The 27,390-nt window shown below is 41.4% G+C and overlaps 1 protein-coding gene across 4 annotated transcripts in view; it reads right to left on the bottom strand.

Moving 5' to 3' along the window:
* samd11 (sterile alpha motif domain containing 11) overlaps positions 1 to 20,583 on the bottom strand; it is a 66,667-nt gene extending 46,084 nt beyond the window's left edge. For 3 of the 4 annotated variants that reach the window (XM_017487631.3, XM_017487633.3, XM_017487632.3), the window contains exons 1-3: positions 19,330 to 20,583; positions 17,630 to 17,721; positions 6,441 to 6,616 (exon numbers count right to left, since the gene is read on the bottom strand). In XM_017487631.3, coding sequence (XP_017343120.1) covers positions 6,441 to 6,616; positions 17,630 to 17,721; positions 19,330 to 19,786 — 725 coding nt within the window. In that variant the 5' untranslated portion in view covers positions 19,787 to 20,583. Of the gene's footprint in view, positions 1 to 6,440; positions 6,617 to 17,629; positions 17,722 to 18,992; positions 19,183 to 19,329 lie in introns of those variants that run through there. The other variant, XM_017487634.3, reaches the window with a different exon arrangement.
* Positions 20,584 to 27,390: the final 6,807 nt, after the last annotated feature.

The raw sequence follows: 27,390 nt of genomic DNA, 5'->3' as shown, positions 1-27,390 counted from the left end.
CAACGCTTCAGAAAAATATAGTATTTCTCCATGCTGAGTGCTAATAGGCTTGTAGTAGGTAGATTGGTAGATAGAATATTTGAAACATTTGAGGAAATAATCAAATGGAAGGATTTACCATTAGTGGCTGGCATCAGTGATACTGATTACCTGTTTGAGTTGATGCAAAACTGAAAGTGTTATCTGCAGTGTAAATAATCATCTCACAGAAATGATCTATATATCGGTACATTTCCATTGATATAGTTCCAGTTCTGTTGCCTTCCACCTCGCAAGAAACAACAAAATTTGTGCAAAATGAGATTGGAATATAGTTTGAATAGTATAGTTTGACTATTGTTAGATTTTTTATCATGCTTGAAAAAATATAACAATAGCAAATCAGTGAATCGTTTTACTAATTAAAAGCTAGACTGCTAATGCTAATGCAAGCAAAACAGTTGAGCAGCTACACACAATAATAAACAGCTAAGAGCAATAACAAGATCATTTCTTATCTTGCACATTTCTGTTGTCAGAAATGAATTCCCTAATCTGTGCATGAACAATTTGCCTTTGGATAGTATGATTTCATAATGGTTTGGCTTTTAAACCGGTGAACTATCGTTATTTAGCACCAGCACACTGTTGGTGGAAAAGATGTTCTAACAATTCTTTAAACATTTCATCGACATACAAAAAGGATCCAAAAACAAAATCTTTTTCTACATGCAAATATCTCCACTAAAGAATATGATATTATATACAGGCAGGAAACCAGTGTATGGGAATATAAAATTAACCCCAAAACCCAGTTAATGTATTGTTAGTTTACTAAAGGGTAAATACTCAACACTATTAGATACATACATCACATGTTTGTTCAAGAAGCATAAACAGGTTTTTGCACTGTTAGTTTTTATAACTGGTAAATGTCCGCAGTGTGTAGTTGGTTCTGCACACTGTAGAAGAGCCACGGCCACTAATTACGGCTCTAAGAGGAAGCTCTTTCCAGGAAGCCTACAGTGCCGTTCCCTCTTCCCAGCAGTCTACTATTTGAAATCACATGTGGAAATGCCTTAACAAAACAAAGCCGAATAAAGGGACCACATGGCTGCATCACTGGAGGTCAATTTTTAAAGGCACATCATTTCTCCAAGACAAAGAGTGCCGCAGGATGTCCACTAAAGAGACTTTGATCACATACCTGTCCATCTAAGGCTTGATGAAATGTAAACAAAAAATCTTGAAAAAAGTTTGAAAAAATGGTGTGCTTTTTCACAATTTCACAATTTGACTGCATTACGCCCAACACCTCGTAAGAGCCTACCAACAAAATACAGAAGTACACAATAATGTGAACCTTCTACAAGGCTTACGCAAAGCTCAGTAAGCTCTATATATACTATTGGACAGACGCTATGCACTTGGAAGCTATGCCCCTAGCTTCTCGAGGTCTCTTCTGGTTAGCTAACGGCATATAGCTCCTTGTAATACTAACCACAGGTCACACACCTTTTCCTCAAAAACACAATGCCAGAGAGGCCATCGTAAAATCAGTACAAATACCGAGATAGGGGCAGGAAAGGGTTGTTTAATTTCCTTTACCGCCCTGCTATTGCTCAGTGGGAGGGTCTATTTGGATGGAATCAACTTCCTCCTCCAATGATGCCTCTCTAATCCACTTACTCCATAACTGCTAGAAAACCATCCCGAAATTCAAACATAAATATTACAGGCCTGACAATCTGCTAGACACAAATGACTGCGACACTGGTCTTATAAAGAAACGTCAAGGTGTCTGATGGAGAAGTTGTTTTTAGAAGCTTCTAGACTGATATACTGCCTTATATAATCCATGGTGGTTAGTCAGTAATTACTCAGACAACCAGTCAGCACTTCTCAATCAGCCCTGGTGCTGACAATGTGACAGAGAGTGCACAGGGAGGCTTGAGGAAAAGTCTGACCACAACCAGGTTGTTACTGCAGGTAATCAGGATGCCACCGCCAAACTTGTTCAGATAAGCCTGCATTTACACACTGTCCATTTACACTATGTCCTTATTTAACTGTTTAGACAACGAATCCTACTTCAGTGTTTCAGGGGCTTCAAGCTCTGCAAGTTCTGGGATTATGTCTCCAGCCATAAAATAGCACAGTATTGAGTATTATCGGAGCTCCCACTTATTATTCAAAACCTGACGTGTCTTAGCAATACCTCTTTTAGCATGAAAGCTAATCACTTGTTAGCATTAAGCTGGTTAAAAAAAATAAAGTGTACACTAGACGAGTCTCAAAATCTCAAAATGACTGTGATGCTCACACTACTTGCAGTGTGCGGTTATGTGTATATATAGGTTTTCACATTGAACAAGCAATTGCAGATGAGGCACTTGCATTGAATGAGCTTTCTACTGAAGAGATTAAAGACTGCATTAAAGATGACCAGGTGCTGGGGTTCCGAGTGGCACAGAAGAGTGTTCACCCGATCATCCGGAGATCATGAGTTTGAATTTCGATGATGTCACAGCCATCTGTGGACGGGAGCCCAAGAGAGCAAACCTGGCCATGCACTCAGGGAAGGACGGATGGCAAACTCTCTCTCCCCTTTCAATCACAGTGACGCTAACTAGTCATAGGCAACCGTGAGCTTATGCGGAAGAGGGCAGATAGCACGTTCCTCCGAGTGTGTTACGCTGCCCCCTGACGTTACAGGAGCCGCAGTTTGAAAAGATGTGTTCGGATAGCCTTTGCCATCCCTGGTTGTTGGATGCCGTGTGATAGTGGAAAAATGCCTGATGGGTGGGAAGCGGATATAAACATCAGGGGGAAACATCCCGAAAAAAGATGACAAGATGCTCAGGAAAACACCAAATTTTGTTGTTCAGTGGCCTACAGGAATGTGTGTAAAAATTATGCTTTAGGATATTCCATTGCTACCAGGTCAACAGGTTAACATGGTAAGCAGAGACAAAGCACTGACTTTTAGACCAGAAAAGCATACACGTATAGGTGGACTGTTATACTCCAGATGTATGAATAAGATTCCAAGTATAATGTCACCCAACACATCTACCACAATAACCCCAATTGCTTGTTGATAGGGCGTAAATACACTCACATATAAAACCAATTCTCCATTTTTCACCCATTGACTAAATTCAATTTGTTAAGACCCTTCACAACTCACTTACCCAGCCCCTGCTCAATGGAAATCAGATTGCATAGATTGAACATCCCATTATCTGTTTGGGTCAGATCCCTGTCTAAGTGAAGTGGGGATGAGGCGAAAGAAGCCTGGACGAAACAGACGAAGAGACGAGGCTCCTCACAGTCCGCCGCCGTTAACTGGGTAAAAGCCCTCCATATTCGTCATAAGTGTTCTTTAAATTCATTAGCATCTTTAGGCGCTGGCGGAAGAAGCGCCGTGGGGGGGTGGAATCGGTTTAACAAGGTTAGACGGATCCTGTAATGCGTTATTGTTCAAGATCTGTCCTCATCGTCGCAGACAGATTGTAGGCTGGAGCTCACTAAGAGGGTGAGGCGTACTGAAGGGGTGACAGAAAAAGAAAAAAAAAAACTTCTAAAAGCTACACACACAGAAGACATATATCTTGTACATGTTTCATGCATATAAACAAATCTATGCAACATACTGATCATTATCATCCGTTTTTCTTAAATGAGTTTACGCCTGAGGGGTTGAAACCATATTACATTGGATTTCATTTTTGAGGAGCCTAGTTTATTCTTCATCATGGCTTTGCTGGGAGGAAAATATGCCTGTGAACCCTGTGTAGGATGTATATTCACATGTTATGATCCATATATGCAAGAACAGCTTTGCGTGAGAACACTTTACATTCTGCAATGGTTTCATCTCCTGCCATAGACGATCAGAAACGGTGGACAAAATCCAGTGTGATTGTGAGGTTTTCAACAAACGCTGTTAAGATAGAGCAAGGCCTTATCCTTCTGTACCCTTTATCATTAGAAAAGAGACGGCTTTACCAAGAACAGAAAAACACCTACGCTGCAACCAGTATCTTAACTAGCTACTGATAACTTTATATCAAACACTGAAAATAGAAGCACATAGAATCATAGACAGGGTATAAATGGACTAGCAAGGTTAAGCCGCCTGTCTTTCAAAGATAAAAATCATTAATTTCATTTTTGGCATCAACAACAGACTCTTAACAAATGTCTTAAGCTGGATTTTCTTTTATTTTTAGACATTTGTGGAACCAGCATCATCAATGGTCAATGCACAGAATGGTTTGAAGAAGCAATGTTGGGGATGATTTATTTCTAGCCCAGACTGTAGATTCCAGTAGTCTATCAGAGACAGTCGTGTCTGGGGATTACACAAAGGGAAATATACAATAGGCAGAGGACAGTTGAAGATCAGAAGAACATCACCTGGGCTTTTTCCAGTCTTCAACTGTGCAGTTTATGTGAACCTGTTCTCAGTGTAGCCTCCGATTCCTGTTATTGGCTGACAGGAGTATAACTTGATGTGGTTTTCTGCTGTTATAGTTCATCTGCCTTAAGGTTCAACGTGTTGTGCATTCTGAGATACTTTGCAGCTCCACATTTGTAAAGAGTGATTGTTTGTGGTACCGTAGCCCTCCTGTCAGCTCGAACCAGTCTAGCCATTCTCCTCTGACCTCTCTCACCAACAAGAAATTTCCACCCATAGAACCGATTTTCCCTGGATGTATTTGTTTTTCACACCATACTGTATAATCTCTGAAGACTTTTATTTTGTGTGAAAAGCCCAGGAGCTCAGCACTTTCGGAAATACTTAAGCCAGCCCACCTGGCACCACCAATCACACCACAGTATGATCAAAGTATCCGAGATCACATTTTCCCCCATTCTGATGTTGTATGTAAACATTACCTGAAGTGTTTGACCAGTATCTGCATGATTTTATATATTTCCACTGCTACCACATGAATGGCTGATTGGATAATTGCGTGGATGAACAGATCCACAGGTGTATATTACATTTACATATAAATTTACATTAATTCATTTAGCAGACACTTTTATCCAAAGCGACTTACAAATACAAGAAATACAAGAAAAGCGATATATCAAGCGGAGAACAATACAAGTAGTGCCACCATACAAGATTTATTAATAGAGTTCCAGAAAAAACAAACTGCGCAGAATAGAGGTGTAAGAGCCAGAGTAAGTTTGTTTTTTTTTTTGGATAATGTGGGGTTGGCGATTTAGGGGTTAGTTAGGTGTTCACGGAAGAGGTGGGCCTTTATCTGTTTTGTTAAGATAGTGACAGATTCTGCTGTCCGGATTGAGGTTGGAAGTTCATTCCATCACTGAGGGACAGTTAGTGTGAAGATTCTGGAAAGGGACCTTGAGCCATGCCCTTTAGGATGCATGTCCTTTAGGATACAAAATCAGGTACTTTGACCAAAGTATAGTTGCTGGTTGTAGACTCTGCCATGCCTGACATCTGCTGGTTAATCATCAGCTGTAATACATTTAGGCAGACTGAAATCGCCAGAAAATAAGCTAGAGCATTTTAGTCATGGCTCTTACCCTATCACAGGCCTGTGTGTGCTATAATAGGCTCCCTTGAGCTCTTGTGTCTGGGAGCATGAAAAAAAAAAATACTTGTGGAAATTTAATGAGCACAATTTTTTTTTACCTTTCCTCACCCTAATTAGGGTTGCGGAATACTACATGATAAATACTATACATCAGTTTGTTAATCTTGCACATTTAATGTTATGTAGTTAAGTCATGTTTGTTTGGACTCTAACGGACAATTAGAGTAGGATTTTTACTACTTTAATGTTAGAAAATATTAATAAGGCGGTTCATAATAACGATTACAAAAAGGTACAAAACAGTCCAAAATGCACCAAAATACACGAATAAGTATATGAGTCATGTCTTTTTAACCTCACTGAAAGCACTTAGTATTTATCATTTCACATTTACAAAGATGAAAGCGGTTACATTGTGACCCAGAACAGTCATCAATCCGAAAGAGATTCATACTGTAACAGCCCGGTCTGCTAACTTGCTTTTCGAATGTTGGACTGTCTCGGCAGCTGTCTCACTGCTAAACCCGTATCATCTCCACTCCTCACAGAGGAGGTGAGAAGTCCATGTGTTTATTTCCGTGTGTGGTCTGCGGGCTGGCGTCCATACCTATTTAAAGTCCCAGCATGTCAGAGTGTGTCTGTGTGTATGTGTGTGTGTGTGTGTGTGTGTGTGTGTGTGTGTGTGTGTGAATGTAGCTCTATGTGCATGTGTGTGCAGAGATAAGCTGTGGGTGTGTGTCCGTCTGTATGTAATGTAGAATGTGTGTATATAGCAGTACAGGTCTTCTCTTTAACACTGCTCAGATAGATGTCTCTATAGTAATCACCATGAAGTAGATGGAAGATTTGATGAGTGTGTTACACAAATGCACAGAAACTCACCTCTTTCTCATCGTAGTGTAGTGGAGCTCTTCTTCTTGCTTGATGTCAGCATGGTCCGTGCTGCTTCTCTCGCCACCCTCGCTCTCGTCACTGCTGAAGACGGAGGCCAGCTCCTTCTTGGGTACGCGATTTGGCGGCAGAGGGATGGTGCGCTTCTCAGCCAGACGCCCACGGTTCTGCAGGAGCACACATGAGATACACACACACTGAGACGCTGAGGACAGGCCCAGGCATCCACTGCATTCCCACACTTAAAGGAGTTCAGCCAAAAAGCAAAAAGCAGACGAACCGGTACAGGAAAGCACCGTGTGCCGTGCTTTCAGTTGGTATTGTACAAAAAGCAGCCGATTCAAATTTTGTCCTCATGTCACAGACTTCATAATAGTCACAAGAACCGGAATGTTTGTGGCATGCATATCTCTATCCAAATATATCCGCAAAGTTGACCGTAATCATTTATGTAATTCTCGAACTGTTCTCACTACTCAATGCATACGATCTCAAACAACTTCTCAACTGCCCAAGCGTCACCTCAATCAAATCAATTTCAAAGTCGCTGTCAGTGTTTGTCACGTGTAACAAAACCAGACGTTATTTTTCCACAATAGAGAGGTGAGTCAAGCAGATTTAAAAAGGCGGCAGTCTATGACAGTGAGTCATGTCTAGATCAAGAATCGTCTCAGCCTTAAGGCCCTTTCACACTGAGCGCGACGCGATAAAGCGAAGCGAATCGTCGACGACCGGTGCTTTCACGCCGAACGCAAAACGATCGATCGCTTTCGGTTAATTCACGCCTGCACGATAGGTGCCGCTAACCGAAAATGCATTTTACTCCTGCACACTAGGTGGCGCAACCCACTATTCAGCTGATATCATCTATGAACACTGAGAAGAAGAACCACTCAACTGTTGGCGCACAGCACCACAAGGCACACAAAAAAAGAAGCACAGAATAAGAAAGAAATGGATTCGAAAATGGATTTCGCTGTGACTTTTATCAAAAAATTCTGTTCTCAGACACCAATGATAACAAGAACTCAACATCCATTCTGTTCTCTCTTCCAGAATACTTTTCTTCTGTGTGTACACTGGTTTACAAAACAGCTTTCTGTGCTATAGCGCCACCAATCACGCTCTTTTGTGCAACAGCAGTGGCTTCAGGCACGTGATCTAAAGCTCAAATCTAATTGGATGGCCCGTTTCATTGCAGCGAGACGGGGAAAAAATCAACACACTGGTTAGGGAAAAAAAATCTCGCTTTGCCGCACCGGTGTGAATAGCTCCATAGGGATCTATTGTTTTGATTCAAGAGCATCATCACGACGTAGATTTGCTTCGCTTAATTACAACAATAATAATAAGTAATCCATTAACGCATCACTTTTTGAGTTTCTGTGGGACTCTGACTGGCTAATTTATGAACAAAAAGTTGGCATTGCGCAAGAAATGATCTAGCAACAATCCGTGGACGATGAATTATCAAAGCATTTCAGAAATTGTACAATATAATCGAACATTTTACACTGTCTCGGTGTATCCACACGTTTAATGGCAAACAGTTCCGCTTATAAAGACGAACACTGTTTAGAATTATTATCATTATGGCGTTTTTATCTCAATATTTTTTATTTTGCATTATACAAATGACAACTTTTCACATAGTGGTCAGCATTCACTCCTGCAAAAGATGACATCACTTTAAGCAATACAGACAACGTCGGTCGAAAGTTCTGGCTTGAACAGTCAGTGTGGTTTTTACTTGGTGTGGACAGACCATGTAGAAACAGAGATATGGTGAATAAAATTATATAATATAATATATATAATAGTTAGCTAGATAGTGCACTCTCTCAAAAGTTGAAGGAAATGTGCAATACTCTAAACTTCCATGCATGAGATTCCACAAACTCCATTACAGACTGAGAAACAGCGCATCACTAATAAGAAGGTTGTGTGGAAGATAACTGATCCTAGCTGAGGGATGGAGGTGAGGTCAGCAAGGGAGATGTGATACTGACTCCATCTCTTCCTCTGTCCCTCTAATACATCTAAAGAGATGAAGGGATAAAGAAGAAGAATAGCTTTGGGGGGTAAGTGTGACCTTTACAGTGACCCTTACTGAGTCTCTGTCTTCCCTTGTGTGAGGGAATTGTGAGAGGAGGTGACAAAAAGTCAGAGAGAAAGCTTGTCTGGGGTTGTAATGTATGGATGGATGTGCCTTTGAAATCCTCAGCTGGAAAGGCAGTGCATGGGACTGTGTGTGTGTGTGTGTGTGTGTGTGTGTGTGTGTGTGTGTGTGTGTGTGTGTGACTGCATGTGAGCACGCCTGTGTCTCAGCTCTGTCAAACTCCGGCTAGCCCTGCAGCCATCCCTACTTCCGCACGCGAGGCCAGCACACACACACACACACACACAGACACACACACACACACACACACACACACACACACACACACACACACACACACACACATACATACAAACACACAGACACACACACACTCATGGCATCCCACAAGGACAGCAGTGTGAGTGGCAGGCTGGGGCAGGGAGTGGAGGAGACTAGCCAAGAGGCAAACAGGTGCAGACCCTCTGGATTCTCTCAAGTGGCATGCGTTAAAAGGAGAAGAAAAAAAAAGAGAGGGAAAGATGAAAACATCCCAGAAGATGAGCAGGCTGCATAGTTCCAAAGTTCCAGACAATATTTGTGTTGTTGTTGTTGTTGTTTTTTCACTTTTGCACGTTTGGCTCAGTTCTTGAAGACTGAGATGTGAAGTGCAACACCGTGTACAAGTTAAAGGGTGTCAGTGATTTTTCTCATTAAAAAGAATCACCAGGCAACACAGACTGACACCTTCAAAGAAAAAACAAGTTTCAGTCTCTGAGTTGCAAAGTGGGTGTATAGACTGCATGGGCATCTGACTGCTATAGAAAGTCACAGGAATGCATCGATTTAGTACTGAGACTGCAGAGGCACTAAAGAAGTCTTCCTGTCGCCCATTACGCCTCCATTCTGTCGTCGTCCCCCCCCCCCCCCCCCCCTCAAAAAAAAACAACTGCTCTTGTCCTGCACCTAGACCTTGTGGTAAGCCCCCGCTCAGCCCCCAGGTCCTATTCAGCACACTAAACAATGTTTCCACACACTGTTGTTCTGGAAACACACTTCCGCGTAACGTACGGTGTTCCAAAACAAAAACATGAAATGCTGGGCTTGAGCACACACTGGGCTGTACACCCACACACACACACACACACACACACACACACACACACACACACACACACACTTGTGGTCAGGTAATTCTGAAGGATGGAAAATGTACTGAGTTAAAATTTCCTATAAGCCGCACTTCTGTGAAGGAGTCTAATGTCTACCTTGAAGTGATAAGAGCTCTATTTACACTGTCCATCGAGGAACAAAACACGTATACACACACACACACACACACACCAGGCTACAAGCATCCTAGTTCTGGTTAGTCTGTGCTTCCTATCAGCGCAAGAAACTATATCTACAGACCTACAGTAACAGACACAAGAAACAGAGAAAAGAGAGCAGATTTGCTCTAAAATAAAAATCATGGCAGATCTATCAGGAGATTATTAGTGGAATATCAATGCCACCAACAGTATATTCCTAACTATTGACTACCTGGAAAGTTCTAGGCTGCTCTGTCCTAAAGATTATACAGTATCTCCTTTCTAACACACGTGTGGTTGAGTATTTAAACTAATCATTTTTTTCCAGAGTGACAAAGTACTTTTAAATGAGGAGGCTCAAAGTTTGTCTTCAGTTGTTCAGACTTTTTCACTCAGACTAAAAAATGAGGATATTACGTAAAAGCCAAGAGATGTTATTTCCCAAAAGGTGTGCTGCTATGTCACTGAGGGACTGTGTGTGCCTTCTCTCTGTCACACACAAACTCCTGCTCTCCTACTCTTACACATGAACACACACACACACACACACAAACACACACGTGCACACACACACACACACACACACGTATCGCGGTAGCAGCCCGTGACATTCCTGCAGCTGCGGCGTGCTTGCATGTGGCCCTCCCTTCCTCCCCCATTGCTCTCCCTGGGGGAAGAATGCCTAATGAGTCACGCGTCTGTCTGCCGTAACCTCCACTTGTGTGTGTGTGTGTGTGTGTGTGTGTGTGTGTGTGTGTGTGTGTGTGTGTGCGTATGTGCGTGTGAGCCGTAACGGCGCTGTGTGAGTGTGGAGGCGGAATGGCGGGCAGACTTGGCGCGAGCTTTTTTTTTTTTGGGGGGGTGGAATGGGGAGAGGGAGGGAAGGAGGGAAGACAGGAAGGGAGGAGGACTGTGGAGGGCTGGCGGCAGTTACTGCACCTAGTTTCAACCACTGGAACATTGGAAAGAGAGAGAGAGAGAGAGTGAGAGAGAGAGAGAGAGAGAGAGAGAGAGAGAGTGAGAGAGAGAGAAGAGCGGAAAAGAAAAAAACTTGCCCAATCTACGGGAACCCATCTCCCATCCTTGTCCAACAACAAATCCACATTTACTTGATTTTCGTGAAGGCCACGTGACAATAACAAGAACTTCACATATTACACAATACCTAACACCAACACATCCGTTAGTTGTATCACTGTATCAAGACAAACAGGACAAAACGCAGGCCATACTGAGGAAACAGCCCTTCAAACCACATTTCATCACTTTGCTTAAAACGATAGTAAGAAAAAAATACACACATGCAAATATTAAAGGCAAAACCATTCTATATTTTTCCATAAGCAAAAGGATTATATGATAGAGTGTCAGAGCTGGGTACAGTTTCCTGAAAGACAAGCGAGCACTGTAGGAGAGTAACCCCCTCCGGCCTGTCTCAGTCCAATGGAGCGCTTCCCCACACTTGGACGTCAGCGGCAGCGCAGCCATGCGTGCCAGCCGCTCTCGGCCTGTGTTTGGATAGACCCACCAAGACAGCCATGGGAGAGCGTTACAGACAAGTAACGACTCCACCACGGTCCTCAGAAAGCAGACCAACACGAGTCCAGCGAGAAAGGGGACAGAGAAGGACTTTTTACTTAAAATGAAGCAAACAAGAATACTTGCAGCATAAAACAAGCACATGGATGGGCAAAAAAACATGCCACAGTGTAGTCTGATGCATAATACAAAATACCCAACATGTAAATGGATCCCAAAATACTGATATAAAACAGTACATGAGGTTAGACATGTAATGTTAGCATACTAGTAAATCATAGCTAATGCTGTACCACTGCTGGTGTGTACTAAATCAATCAATTATACTATTACTTTGGTGTCTATTTCAGTTATGAACCATAAATGTTAATCTGCTTTATAGTTTTATTATTTTTCCCTCCTGTAGCAAGAGCTTAACATCGCTACAAGATATTAGCATTTTTGACTACTAGCTAGCACCCACCTTACTACCTAGCATTCAGCTCACTAGCTAGCAAAAACGATGACTAAGAAAATACATTACAAGCATGTGAAATCTTTTAAACACTTATTAAACATTAAACAAGTATGAGTGATTTAGGACATTGCTAGCTCTCCATTTTCCTCCCTGACCACTCAGACAGGTGTTTTTGAATCTGCTGCAATGTTCATGAACTTTGGCATGTTTTTAGCCATAGAGCAGAACAAAAGATATTACGTTTCAAATACACGTATCAGAAATCTGTCCCATCCCTGACTTTAAACATTCACACATGCGTGCATACGGACAAATAAACCCATCCATCTGTAAGTTCCACCACTTTTGCCCCATCTGTTCATCTCCAGGAGTTTACTTTCACACTGATTTCATAACACATGGCTGCTTGTTAGCGTGAAGGCGCACAACAGCTGTCATTACATTGTATTGCACTGAAAGCAAAGTGCCAAATGAGATGAGCAGGTAGAACTGCCGCTGACGTCTGTGGAGGTTTTTCTGGAGCGTTGAGAGTCGCATTAATTCACTAACGTAACAGACCGCAGGGCAGACTCGCTCACTCCAGGGCCTGAGGAGGGATCCTGTCGTTGCCATAGCAGCATAGCCGCAGCTCCATGTGGGGGATACAAACACTCACAAACGTACGTGGGATGCACACACACACACACACACGTGCACGCACACACACACACACACACACACACACGCGCGCGCATACACATGCACACGTTTTCTCTAACCTCCCGCAGTGAGGGAGCTGTTGTGAGACAGAGTGGCGTCAGCCGCCATTCGGGTCTGTACACAGCCCTGAAGCTCTGCTCTGTCAAATGAGAGTCGTATTGCCGAGATAAAGCTCTCCTAATACCATGTTCTATAATGCTAAACCAAGACTGCCTCATTAGAGTGTTCTTACTGGGCTGCTGAGGTTTCGTCACGCCATGACTACTCATGGGGTGGATGACGTGGCAAAAATATCATATCACAATACTTGACTATACCTTTTCCTGATAGATAGTATGTATATACTGTATTTAGGCTAGTATATATTTAGCCTTGCTGACAGATTTCCCAAAGAAACATACACAACTATACAAAAAATGTATTTTTTAAGAAAAAAGTAAATATGTGAAATGATAACTGGAAAAATAAAACAACTGGTAAAAATAAATTGAGGGCTCATTAAGTGAAAAATTAACATCCAATGACCTGGTCAGTTAAGCTAGCATTACACTTTATGATTTTTCAATCATGATGAGTTGAGATCGGTGGTCTTAGAACACCAGCGAATGATTTAGTGCCATTGCAACCAAAGCAAACGACAAAGTTTAAAAATAAAAAGATCTCAGAGCGTTGCTATGACACTCATATAAAAGCCACCAACAGGAGGACAGCATAGCACGATGTTAATCTCACAGAATGGCTACAAATATCATAGCAGCAATTGCAAAATGTAAACAAAACATGTTAATGGACAGAAAAACTATCCTTACGACTACAAGCTCACTTTGAAGTTTATGCAACCCCGTTTTCTGCACGAATCCAGGTGTATGCAGAATGTAGTCATCTCATCCAGTGTGATAGTAAAAAATATTGCTGAAATCACATAGTGTAAAAGCGGCATAACAGTAAATCTGGGCTGTGTTGTACATATAATACGCTCCAAAAAGTGTATCTTTACATTATTTATCACGATATCAGTATCATATCGGCACACAGCCCTGCCCCAACCACTTGTTATATTGCTGCCATTATGCTTCAGTGTAAGTGCATGTAAAAACAATGGCAGTCCTACTGCAGTTATAATGCAGCTCTCGGACATTTGATATTGTTTATAGCAGTTGTTTCTGTATAACGTTTTGTATTGTATTGTTATGTAATGTATTCTCCATAATGATCCTACTCAGTGTGTAATAGATTTCTTCCTGCTGTTGCTGCACAGGAAGTCTATGTGTTATAGCTAACAACCCTCTAAAGATCAAATCATTCTTCTGTAATAGTTTCTTGTCAACATCTGCTCATAGCCAGACTATTAACACATGAACAACTCTAAATTTCCATAAGTATGACATATAATTATAAGTTCTGTAGACGTCTCAGGTGTTTGAAGTTTATAAGTCACACAAACAAAATCCAAAACATCCTTAACAGCCACTGTACTTAAGATCATTAATAAATTAATGCCTATTTTAGAGGAAATGATGCAGAAACTCCTGAGCTGACCCCTCACTCCAGTCAGCCATATCCCCGACCTCCTGCATGGCAACCTTTTCCAACCCAGGATGGAGCGGAGGGAGGGGTAGGATGGGGGGGTCTGATTCGAAGAGATATTTACGAGCCGGAGGAGAGTGCAATTTCCTGCCGGCCTCCGCTAGTTCCGCTGAAAAAACAGAGCGGAGGAAGCACATTTCTCCTGGGAGACAACAGCCAGCGTGGCTTGTCAGCTTGGGCTCTTAAAGGGACCCGTGCACATTTAGACCACCCTCTAAACACAACACTGAGCCCTACAAAATCTTTATATAAGGATTAGTACATATTTAACCCCTATTACACCAATAATGGTTTACACAAGTGTGTATGATCAGTAAGTACACTAAATGATCTAGTATATCTATCATAATAGTGCTTTTATTTTATAATTTCAGCTAATTACTTTAGCATTGTAAGATGCTATTACCTATAGCCTATTGGACAATTACAAAAAGGTCACATTGGGGAATCTGAGTGTTTCTCTGAACCTCAGTCTGGTCTGAAGGCGTCTGTTCACCAAAAGAGATGTGTCAGAATGGTAATACCAAGTTCAATTAGCTCATTGCTAATGTATAACTGTGCTCTACTCTATGCTAGGTAATGCTAGCACATAGCTGTCCTCATAGCCAACTGCTAGGAAAATGTACATAAAATTTCTGTATCCAAACCTTCCTTTTGCATTGTCAAATTCTCACCAACTTACTTGCAAGTACATAAACATGTCAAAGTGTACTAAAACCATCAGAATTTTGCTCATCACTGTCTTTAGCAAAGGTAGCTTGGTCGGCTAACTTATGTAGCTTCTGCATGTTGACATGTCATCTTCTAACAGTTTGAATATCAGCCTGTGATAGGACTAAGCATCATCACTAGCACTCTTGAATTATTTTTTTTCACAAGTAGAAAGAGTTTATATATAACCTATATGCAGTAGACAATTTCAAAGTCAGGGGTACTTGAACAGTTTGACTTATTTCAAAAAATATTGTTGGAAAAATTCATTCAGTGTTAGATTTCACACTTCACCGCAAAATGAGGAACCAAAACATTAGCTATAGCGTTGATTGACAGGTTTATGATTGCGAGGATGCAAAGGAAAGCGTTACAAAGTCTGAGGCCTATGACTGATGTGAGTGTGTTCCTGTAATTTATTGTGTTTCTGTTGGTATGTGTGAATGTTTGTGTTATACTGGTGTGAGGGTGAGAGTAGCATGAGAGAGCCAGAGAGAGAGAGAGAGAGAGAGAGAGAGAGAGCACCTATGTGTGTGCATGCACAGGGACTGTGTCTTGTTATCTCACAGTTACAATGTGTGTGTGTGTGTGTGTGTGTGTGTGTGTGTGTGTGTGTGTGTGTGTACAACGACAGGCAAAGCAAGCTCGGCAGCCTGCCCTCCGCGTCCACACCTCTCCCTCTCAAAAACCAGCGTCACGCTTACGGGAAGAAGGAGTGGTGAGGGGAGAACAAACGTTCTTAGAGGTCTTCTGTATCTCCACAGCAAACACCACAGCTAGCAAAGCAGCTTCTCACATAACCTCCACGCTGTGTGCTTGAAAACACTATGAAAACAGCTTTCCAGCTTTTCAAAAGATCCATTTAGTGATGAAAAAAAGAAGCGTTCTCTTTATCAAAAAAATACTAATTTCAAAACTGTTTTAACACATTTTTAAGTAATAACATGCTTCAGCTTGCAACAAAAATCAATCCTTGTTCATGATATTGCACTATATTGGCATGGCTAGTGGAAATACAAAAGCTATAAATGAATATGCAAATCAAACCAAATCGCACCCTCAGTGTCATGTGACCTTAACATCATCTTAACCATTGACAGCAGTAAGGCCCTGTTTACACTACTGAATTTTTGTTTTAAAATGGCGTTTTATGACAGTGTATGACAGTCTATGACTACTGTCTATATGACAGTAAATAGACTAGATTAAGCCTAGTCCGAAATTAGCCTAAACTGAGATTAGAGCAAGAATCAAATAAAAAGTATCACAGACAGAGAATCTAAATACGCAGTATGAGTTAGTTCCATCACAGGCTTTATCTCTATCTAACAGACCTGCCCAATAGTTTAAGTCTATTGATTTGAGAATTCTTTGTATAATGTAGCATAGCAACATCACACTTTCCCTCTAACGCGTACAATAATCAGACGGAGACCAGACAAACACAATTATCACACAGACTCCTCAGAGTCTTATCCAAAACCACTATCTACGTGCCAAGGATACCTTTAGATAATATCCAAGCTCCACTGACGTTTATCACTAGTTCTAGGTGTAGCGCGCATCATGAGTTTACCTGCATCAGACACCTCCAGCTTATCTACACTGCCTCTGCCTTGCGTGCCGCACACCCAGTAATCACCCGTAGCCACGCTCAGTAACTCAGTAAGCCTCTTACACCCTTCCCTACAGATTAACCGTTAGAGGCGACGACAGATGTGTTCGCTTCAGATAAACAAAAAAACAGCACCTGTGCGGACAGATTCCGCTGCCTTCCAAGCAGCCAGTCACGCGCACCCACACCCACATCCACACCCACACACATGCAGACACACCCACACCTGCACACACAAACAAACACACACACACACACACTCAAACAAAACCACACACACAGACAAATGATTTCGTCACCCACTTGCAAAAAGGTGCAAAGGCAAGTGGACTTTTAAAGGTGTGAGGACATATAAGCAGATGGGAGTTAAGGGATACGGAAGTAGTCAGCTATTTATATTACTGATTAACTCCAGGATATGATCAGCACCTGTTTAATCAAGATGTAATAACTGCAAAAGAACTGAAGAAATGTCTTTTAGGAAGAATTTATTAATCTGGGCTTGGCACTTTTTAAAGATTAAAATACTTTCATAGCAACATATTATCCAAAGTTTATTGCAACTTTGCTACGTTATGATATTTAGCCTTTCTCTTTAATGATGGAGCATTCTACAGGATTCCTCAGTTCAAACTGAAATAATTATTTACCTGGTTAGCACTCAAATCATTCCAGCTGACAAAAGCTGGTAACAACAATTGTTATGCTGACGCTTTTCCAAGTTCTTAGTGACATTAGAGTTAGTGCACAGTTGTATACTATCCTCATTCAAAATGATGTAACATTTTTAAACATTAATCGAACTTAATAAAACGCATTATAACTTCCACTCCAGTAGCCTGGATGGGAGAATCCTGACCTGATGGCAACTCAACAAACATAAACACACAGTTCCAGACATTTCACCTTTCCTTGCACTCAGAGCTAATTAACTTTTCAGGATCACTTTCAGGATCACTTTCATGTCACCGTCCTCCCGACTCCCCGACAGTCAACATGCACTAAACCCTAGACCTATATGCTTGTTATCACTTTGGAGGATGTTGATAGCTTTGTATGACTGTCAAATCCACACGAAAACCATTTTAATATGACCCTTCAGTAGGAAACGATTTTGATACCAACAAAGGAACACGCAAAAGGATGTAAAACCAGCCTTACCACTGGAGATGAAATCCGACACCCAGGGCAGTCACAGATTGGAGGATGCACCTGTAAGATTCCTTTGGACATAAGTGTCTTTAGACTTTTCCCTGCAAGAAAATACAAAATATTATACTTTTAAACTTTACGGCATAATAAGAGAAGTGAAGAAACGAGGAGGGAACATAAATTATACAAAAAAAGATATGCGCACTATAGTTACATCTTGCTTAAAATCAGGAAAAGCATTTTTCCTTAAGTGTTATGGAATAAATTAGTTACATATAAAAAAAAACAATTATTCAAAAGTATTCTGATCGACAGTTCTATCCTGGAGTCCTGATAGCTAAATGGCTTTACCCCAAAACATGGCAGTATATGAGTCGTATAACGATTGTAAAAAGTTTAATAAAGCATTTAAGTAGTTTTAAGCTTAAAAGAATACATACACAAAGTTTCCATTAGTCCAAACGTACCCGATAAGCTGTGGCATGTTTGCTGTCCAAATTCACTATCTTCAGTTTTGTCCTGAAGTTTCACTACATTTTGCATACTGCTAAGTGTGGACATACGTTTCCATGCCTTGTTAGCTATGTTAGCCTTACGATTCCAGTAGAAGTAAAAAGCTAGCAATTTACAGTAGTAAATGGAAACAGACAAGTTTGGATACCAAATAACACGCAGAAGTCTTTTCTTAGAACCATTCCTTTTAAAGGATGCTCTTGCACTGTCAGAAATAAAGATACCAAACTGTACTTTTCCTTGGTGCTGGTGATGTTTTGTACCTTTAGTATGTGTATTTTCCCTGGAAACCTTTTACATTTATTCGAGGTACATCACGTGATAAAAGATAAACGATAGCAAAAAGATTGGTAGAAACATTGTACCCTTCTTAGTACCACATCAGCAGCATGTGAAAGCACATCTGGCACCTTTACTTCTGAGAGTGTGAGCTTGAAGCTTTAGACCTCCGTAAAGTCCATGGGGAGAAACTACAGACCTTCACAGAAGTGACTGTCTCCAGCTTTAAAGTCTTTCTAAACGCAAAACGCCATACATCTACTAGTGCACTAGTAATCTAAAGCTACAGTGAAGCGCTCGAGCTCGGAGTCGAGTGTCGGAACCAGAGCGCGTGCTCCTCTGTGTCCAGCTCTAAACGCGAAAGCTCACTTACATCTTTCTCCAACTTGATATGCACTTCTGTGCAAGAAGAGAAAGGAGCAAATGTAAAGACTAAACAAAAAAGCCTTTCCGCTTAACAACCCGAAATTGCTGAAAATTCGGAACAGAGGTTACACGTTTACTGAGGCACGTTTAAAATATTCTCAACAACGTTTACAAGATGCACTGAGGATAGAAACCATCCCTGGCTCAAACTTACCGGCGTTTAATATCAACTTCTCAAACCCCTATAACAGAATTCAGTGTTCACACGCGCGACTATCCGAGTATCCCCCCGTGCACATAATGGGACACGTTTATTATCCCGATTCCGGTTGAATGTCTGACAGATGCCAAATTACGCACAGTCTTATTCCGAATGGGAAGTTAGCGCGTGCTGGTCTGCTGTGCTTCAGTAAACTCCGTACTTATAGTTGGTGTAATGCCGAGTAACCCTTTCCTTCCTAAAAGAAACTCCACGCAGATAAAGCCATAACTCAAAAACAAAAGATATAAGTTGTATATCCTGTAGTTCGAGTGTAATGAATGGGACTCACCCTTGTGCCTAATACTCCGCTTCCAGTCCTTGGCCGTTTCTCTGCCGCTGACGAACTGGAACTCGTTCGGTGTGAGCCACTCGCCCCTGTGCTTGATGGAGGGTCCCTTGCTGCCCTGGCACAGTTTGTTGATGTAGAGCAGTGCCTTGTTCTCGCCGCACTCCACCTCGATGCACGGCTCGCCGTTGTCAAAGAACGGCTGAAAGTCGGGGATGGAGGAGAACCTCTCGAGCATCAGGTCGTCCGCGTGCTGGTGATGGAGGTGCTGCCGGTGCAGTGGCGTGTCGCGCAGTCCCAGGTAGGCGCGCGGATGGGCGAAGAGGTGGTCGTACGGCGGCGGATGAGGGGTCACTACGGGGATCGCGGCGGCATTTAAAGGGGCCAAGTATTCGGGTTGCGCAAAGGCGCCTAATGCCATGTCGTCTCCGTCCAATCTCTCCTTTTTGACGGCAGGCATGTTAGCGGTGGAGGAGTGAGTGGCGGCTTGCGCGAGCCAACTTGCGTGTCCTCAGTGTGTGTGTGCGCGCGCGCGTGCGTGCGTGTGTGTGTGTGTGTTTGTTTGGTTGTTGTTTTTTTTTAGAGTTCAGTCGGCTCGCTCCTGACTCCGCTCTGTGGTTTGTTTTCTTTTTTCCGTGGGACTCCACGCGCTGCTGTGCTGTGCGACGGCAGAGCGCGTGCGTTTTCAGCAGGCTCACTCCGCGCGCTCTTCACTGCGCTGCTGGCGTGACGGGTTCCGGCGCGCTCCTGCCCACCACATCTAATCGGAGCCGCTCCACTAATAGGCCGCCTGCCATGTTGCCGCCACGCTGACGGTCACCGATGCTTAATTAACGAGAACTGATCCTGTATTGCCTCAGCGCTGCACTTAGGTGTTTCCTTCCAATTAGGCTACCTCCGTATACTAAATTTAATTTGCACTATCCTTTCACACACACACACACACACACACACACACACACCTATATGATATAAGCATAACCTTTTCACTTCGTCCCTATCTAGTTTTCATCAGTCTACAAACTAATATTTATGATCTCCAGCCTAATATTTATGTCCCATTTTAGATTCAAGGGTAAAAACATGCTGCAAAGGTAAACTTCTTATTTCTGACAGAGACGAAGATTAATTATCCTTCTTCGGTCTCATATTAATTTGCGTGCGGTAAAATGTCTACAACTAATGGGACGTCTGCATGTTTTTTTTTTCTGCCTTTAACTCTCCATGTGGCGTTAAAGTCACGCTTTAGTTAAACCCGGACCAAACAAGATTTGCGCTCTCCGCCGCTTCTCTAACTTGGCCCATTTAAACAGCGGAGGTAGTCCTGGCGCCAAAAAGCGAAGGGGGTTTGTGAGTGACGGCGGGGAGCAACCCTTTACAATCGCCTTAATAAACAACATTACTGTTTAGATTCTCTCTCTCCCTTCCATATCTTATTTTTCTGTCATTTCTATCACTCAAGGCCAAATCAGACTTACTCCTAGCCTATAGCCGTAAACCATGTCACGCTAAATTCTTCATAATGAATTGCCAGTTAACACATTAAGCAGCAATAAACATTAAATGGGGTCTTTATAGCACGTTAATTTGCTGACCTTTTGTGTGCGACAATAAAATGGCTGGACCATAAGGCTATAGATTGTAACAAGACAGCGTAATGTGGTGCTGTACAAAGCAGAATTGCAAACAGTCTGTTTTATTATCTGATCAAATTTATGAAATACAATTTATGTTGGCCTAAGGGTCTTTTTCAGAGCATATGATATAATATAATATAACATATTTAATTAATTACCATAGAAATATGGTGATGATGATGATAATATTGTCGCAGAATGACTTTAAACACATAAAGGACTTACTAATAAATGGCTCAATGTCAATGTTAAGATGACTGTGACACCCACAATATTCATCCAATAGAAAAAAGTAGATTTCTGTTAGATTTATGGATTATTATTATCATGTGAACTTGAATTAGCATGTCATGTTTACTGATAACTCATATACATCATTCTGAATATAAAAATTAGTCATCTGATTAGTAAATTCTGGATAGGAGGCTACGCAGAGACCCCCTCTCCACCCTGTCATGCATGAACCTATGCACTAAACATCATGCAATTTTTTTTTTTTCAAATCCATTTATCTAGCTCCAGTTTAAAAGAATTAGGACCTTTCTGAAAGCTCATTGGTTAAAAATGTAGACCCATATACTAACTTTTCTGAATTTATTTTAGTTTTTGTAACTTTACATTCATTGTTTCATATTTTATTAGACCACTGATGTTGATAGGTGTTGTGACTTAGCATAATTACCAATCAGTCTAATTATTCACTTGAAATCTATGTTTGTTTAGGGCCCCCCAGTGGCAAGGGTCCTTGGGCACATGCCTAATAGTCCCGGTCAGTAATCCATCCCTGCATCTGACCCAATTTACTATTGCCCATAACACACTCTGGTAACCTAAAAGGTCTTTGTTGACACACTACTTGTACTCTGTATGTATGTACCAATGATTCGGTAGTATTAAAGTTACTGTTCTACTGCTCAACTGTTTTGTTGTTTTTGTTTTCCAGAACAAATTGTTCTAAAAACTTTTGTTATGGCTTTATTTTCTGCTTATTCCATTGCATGCAGCCAAAAATGTTGTTGCTTCTCAAGAACTCAAGACGTGACACAACTTATCACACACAGGAAGTCAAACTCAGGAAGTCAACATTGCCTCCACAAAAACACATCACTAAAGGACTGGAAAAATATAAAGGTCAGTAGGCATTGAAAGATTATTTGTATTTGTAGGAGATCCCTGAAACCCTATGTGTGAGGATCCCCTACGGGGGTTACCCCTGCCCACACACACATACCCACTCCTCTCTTCATACGAATCATGAGTGAGTCATGAGTTCCTCTCCAGGGACTGAAAGAGCAACATTTACGAAAGAGGGGTTCCCCTGAAATTACAGATGATAGTGATGCACATCCCACACACCTTAGGTACAGGAAGGGTTCCCCTGAACTTTTCAGTTCCCATCTCACTCAACAGTTTTATGCTCTCATCCTCTATCACCCTGCTATTTAGTGGCAGCAACCCACTTATTATGAGTAGCATATTTACTTTTAATTTCACCACTGGCTTTGCAGGAAACCTGAACTGCCTTCAGGAATTAGTCAAAAACTCAGTCTGTATTGACAGACATATTTTGTGGACCACAAAACTAAAAAATCTTAAAGTTTTAAATAGAAGTACTGTCAAGCAGTACAATAATAAATATAGATGAATAGAAATACGTGTAATACAACATCCTGAAAGTCAAAAAAGTAGACAGCCTCAATGATTCAAATCTTGAAGTCACAATTTATACTGTATGTTGTGCCTCGATCAGTATTTGTCACATTAATACATGTTTTTCCTAATCTCCAGTTTGGAGCTTTGAGTAAGTGATGCACGTAATATGTAATTGTTGACAGGTGATCATAATTGTATATTTAGAGAATGCAAGTGAAGTTAAAAAAAATCTGTCAAACTTAAGAACAAAATGTAAAGCTATTTACAGTGCTGTCTTTTATAAGACAATTAAGCTTTTTTGTCTGTGTGGACAGAGTATAAATTCTGTAGCTATTCTGTTTATACTCCACTGTAGGTTCCAATGTCATAGTTGATTTACATTCATTCATCTTTCAAGTGTTTTATCCTGGTCAGCATCACAGTGGATCTGGAGTCTATCTTAGGATTAGTGGACGTGAGACAGGAATATTCAGGAATATTCACCCTGCATGCATCACAGGCCACCATGCACACACATTCATGCACTTATTCACACCTAGGGGCAATTTAGAGTAGCCAATCTACCTACAGTATCCATGGCAGTAAATCAGAGAACCTGGAAGAAACCCACGCAGATATGGAGAGAACATCCAAAGAACATGCAAAACTCCACACAGACAGCAACCTGGGGACCTGGGACCCTGGAGCTGAGAGAAGGCAACTCTACTCGTTGTACCACTATAGCAAATTATTTTAAAATATATATATATAATATTTTTAGACTCTTCACACTTTAGAGCTAAACTCTATGCAATATATTGTAGTTCTTTTGTTCAGGACCAGCTATTAAAATCTCATTTGTAAAACTAGCCATTTTTAACTCACCCAAAGTCAACTCTAAATAGAGACGTGTCAAAAACGCAGCTGTGTTTTAAAATGTCTCACACTAGTCAAGATGTTTTATGTTGCTTGCATGACACACATGTGACTTCTTTCACACATTATGAAACAAAATGTGTTATAATAATGATACTACAAAAAGTGTAGCGCATAGTGCGCTGTACAAACACAATACACATACTAATGTAGATTGAATGAATATGTAATTCAATTGACAGTAAATCATACAATCTGGGATTTTTTAATGAAGTTTAGTGAATGTATCATAAATGACTAGGCCATATATTCAAGCAAAACAAAACAACAACCGACAAAATGTTAGCAGTAAAATAAAACTATACTGTATAACAGTCCATACAGGATTTTGTGGAGTTTTTTGTAATTGTTGCAGGGAAAAGAGCTTGATTTTACTGCGAGATTTAAAAAAAAAAAAAAAAAACTACTTGAATTGGCAAAATTGCAATTGCACAAAATAGTTTTGCACAGTCTTTGCAGTGATGTTAATTGGGACTGATGATATTAAGTGTGTGTGTGCGTGTCTCCTACAGCCATGGGCTTTATGTGACGCAGTGTTTTCCAAATGGCATTATCACCACAGCAAGCAGTTTCCATTTAAGTCAGTACAATCTGTACTGGGCTGTAAATTAATAATAGTTAGAATTAAATAAACCTTGTAAATCTGTTCATTGATTCCAGGATAAAGAACAACCATTTCTGTTTGATTGTTTTTTTGTCTTTTTTTTCTTGGCTCAGGCTTGACTTGAATCAACCCAATACTTCTTTAATACAGAGGTAACCGACGAGATTAAATAATAGTCTCTTTTGGTCGACAGTCCATAGACTCCTTGGTGTGTCCCCCACCTCCGTTGTTGGCAGCAGCCCAGGAGCCGCAGCGCTGCCGGCGGGGGAGAGAGGTAATAAATAACCCGGGAGAGGAGCGGAGACCGCCGGACGGTGCACGCTCTGACCTGACAAATCCTCCCTGGAAAACCATCAGAGGGCGAGAGCCCACCCCTAGCGCTTGGAGCCAGCCTTTCAGACATGAGCAGCGGCAAAATATACTGGCAGGAGAGAGGAAACAAGCGGAGTCTTTCTCTCCACTCCTTCCCCTTAACCGCCACGCAGACACTCAGCAGTTCACTCCCTTGTGATGATATATATATACATATATATATATATATATATATATATATATATATATATATATATATATATATACTGTCACATGTTCTCCCAGTGGCTGTGTGGGTTTCCTCCGGGTTCTTCAGTTTCCTCCCACCTACCAAAAACATGGAGGTGGACTGGCTACTCTGAACAGCCTCTAACTGTGATTGGTGTGCTCATCCGGGGCTGAGCCCAGATTCTTCTCCATCCAAAATTTTTTTAAAACGTGTTTCTAAATAAACTGTTTCCGTGCATTTTTTGCTTGCATGTGAGGGCTAATTGCTTTAAAATGTGAAAATTGGTCATAAAACTTACCTCAAGCGTTATCAGTGTTTGCAGGACTACCAGACCAGTAAAATATAAATCCTTTTGGCTATCTAACATGAGACTAGGCTAGTTTGGTGTTGCTAGCCAAGGAGTCACAACTAAGCTATCATTGTATGGGTTTAGCCGCTACAGCGCTGTGCAGAGTACGTCAGCTGTCCTTATGCTCTGCTCATATCATGTTCACGTAACTTGGAACTCATATAGACATTTACACACCTTTGTTTTCCCGCTCAGCATGAGAGGATGTTAGTGTTTCCATTAAACCAATATGACACGAGTATTTCCACGTATTGTCCTATAAAACCTGTCTGATTGGTCTTGCGTCCGTTCACTGAAGATACAAAATTACAATACTGTCGTATTTTATTGACGTTCACTTATGTAGTGACAAACCGCTCCAAGTGGAGAATTATTCAGGGCTAAAGAAAAACTCTTCTGGGCTACAGTCCCGAATGATCAGGCCAGGTTACACCCCTGGTGCACGGTGCCATCCGGGATGGATTTCTGCCTTACATGTATTTCTGCCACCCTGACCAGGATTAAGTGCTCACTGAAGACAAATGAATTATTTTTTTTAGTTGACATACTATGTTTAACCTGTTCACACACTATTAGAGCCTATTTGTGCTATCTTTAGTTGACACTGCATTGAAGAACAAATAAGCAAATGCTTTTGAACAAAAGTAAAAGCCTACTTGCAGCGAAACAACCTGTCAAATGAGGCAGCCAACCAGGTGACAGCAAGAATGCAAGTCTTCTAAAAGCAATGTCAGCTATCTTGCACGCTTTGCGTAGATGATAGAAGATGACATAGGGAATGTTTTTGCATGCACGCATGTATGTGTGTGTGCAGGCTGGCTATGAGACGCTCTTGTGCGGACGCTACAAGCAAAAGAGTCCATCAGTCCAACTAATGGATTATCAAACTCGAATGTTAAACCGTAATTATACGCATAGTGCCACCAAAAGCATGATAAATAATTTCTCCTAATGTTCTCTAACTTTTATTTTTAAACAGTGCTTGCAGGAAACTAGGCTGATTATAAATCCTTTTCACAATGGGTTTAGCCTGATCCTCCTGATGCAGGCCGCTGTGTAATGTGAAACCCGTAGGCGCTTGGGTCAGTGGTGTCGTGCAGTGCCACGGCGGCGCCTTCCTCCTCCTCCTCCTGCCCATCCTCCATCGTGCTCATCTGTGGGGTCACGCGGCATGCTGAGATCCGGCGGCTAGAGAAGAGCTGAAGCTGAGAGTAGCGTCAGGAGCTGTCAGCGCCCACAGGACCGATTGAAGACGTAACACCCGCACCCCCCTCTGACCTCCCAAGATACTTCTTTTCGCTTCCAAGATCACACTAGTGCACACACATGCATGCACATGCACAAATGCGCACACACACACACTTTTCTGTTTTAAATAGGCTGGCTTGAGCTATGCAAAAAAAATGTAATAATGATTACGAGCAATGTCTGATCTATTCCTACATTTGAAATGTATTTAAAATGTAGTTTCCAGTGTTAGCACTTTGAAATTGAAAAAATAAATTAGTTTTATTATTTTTTTTCTTTGTGCTTTCTCCGTTTCATCTGACTGCCGAAGCCATGGTCCATGAAGAGCTTACAATACATGTACAGAATGCCATTGTTGAAAGGTATTGATCAAGAGAGGGGTACAAAATCATTTCCAAAACATTAGATGTTCCATGGAACATCTGGCAAATACTGGTTACTCCTTGCATATGATAACAATTTCTAGTATACTTCACATGTCTGGGATATGGGACAGGGTGACTAGATGGTATCCCTTTCTCATGAAAACAAACAAACAAAACACCCATACCAGCCTAAATCACCCAAAATCCATGTGGTGAAATGTGTTATTGTCTGATGAGACCAACATATAACTTTTTGAGCATCACTGTAAAAGATTTTTGGTGCAAAAAAAAGAGACTTATCACCCAAAGAACGTTATACCCATGGTGAAGCATGGTGGTGGCAGCATCATGCTTTGGGTCTGCTTCTCTTCAGCTGGGACAGGGGCTATAGTCAAGATAGAGGGAATTATGGATAGCTCCAAATACCTATCTACCTATAAAATCTATTTAGGCACAAACCCATTAGCTGAAGATGAAGAAACATGTTACCTTTCAGCATAAAGCACAAATCCAAGTCAACAAAGGAATGACTTCAGAAGAAGAAGATCAGCACTTTAGAATGACCCAGTCAAAGCCCAGATTCAAATCCTATTGAAAACCTGTGGAATTACTTGAAGAGGGCTGTGCACAATTTGATTGCCCTGGAGTATTTTTGCAAGGAACAGTGGAATAAAACTGACAATCAAGATATGCTAAGCTGGTAGAATCTTACCCAAAAAGACTGGGTGTTGTATTACAAGGAAAAGGGGTTT

This window comes from Ictalurus punctatus, chromosome 15 (genome assembly GCF_001660625.3).
Source record: "Ictalurus punctatus breed USDA103 chromosome 15, Coco_2.0, whole genome shotgun sequence".
NCBI classification, from domain to species: Eukaryota; Metazoa; Chordata; class Actinopteri; order Siluriformes; family Ictaluridae; genus Ictalurus; species Ictalurus punctatus.
Note: the sequence above shows the minus strand (reverse complement) of the source record. Positions and strands in the feature narration are given on the sequence as shown.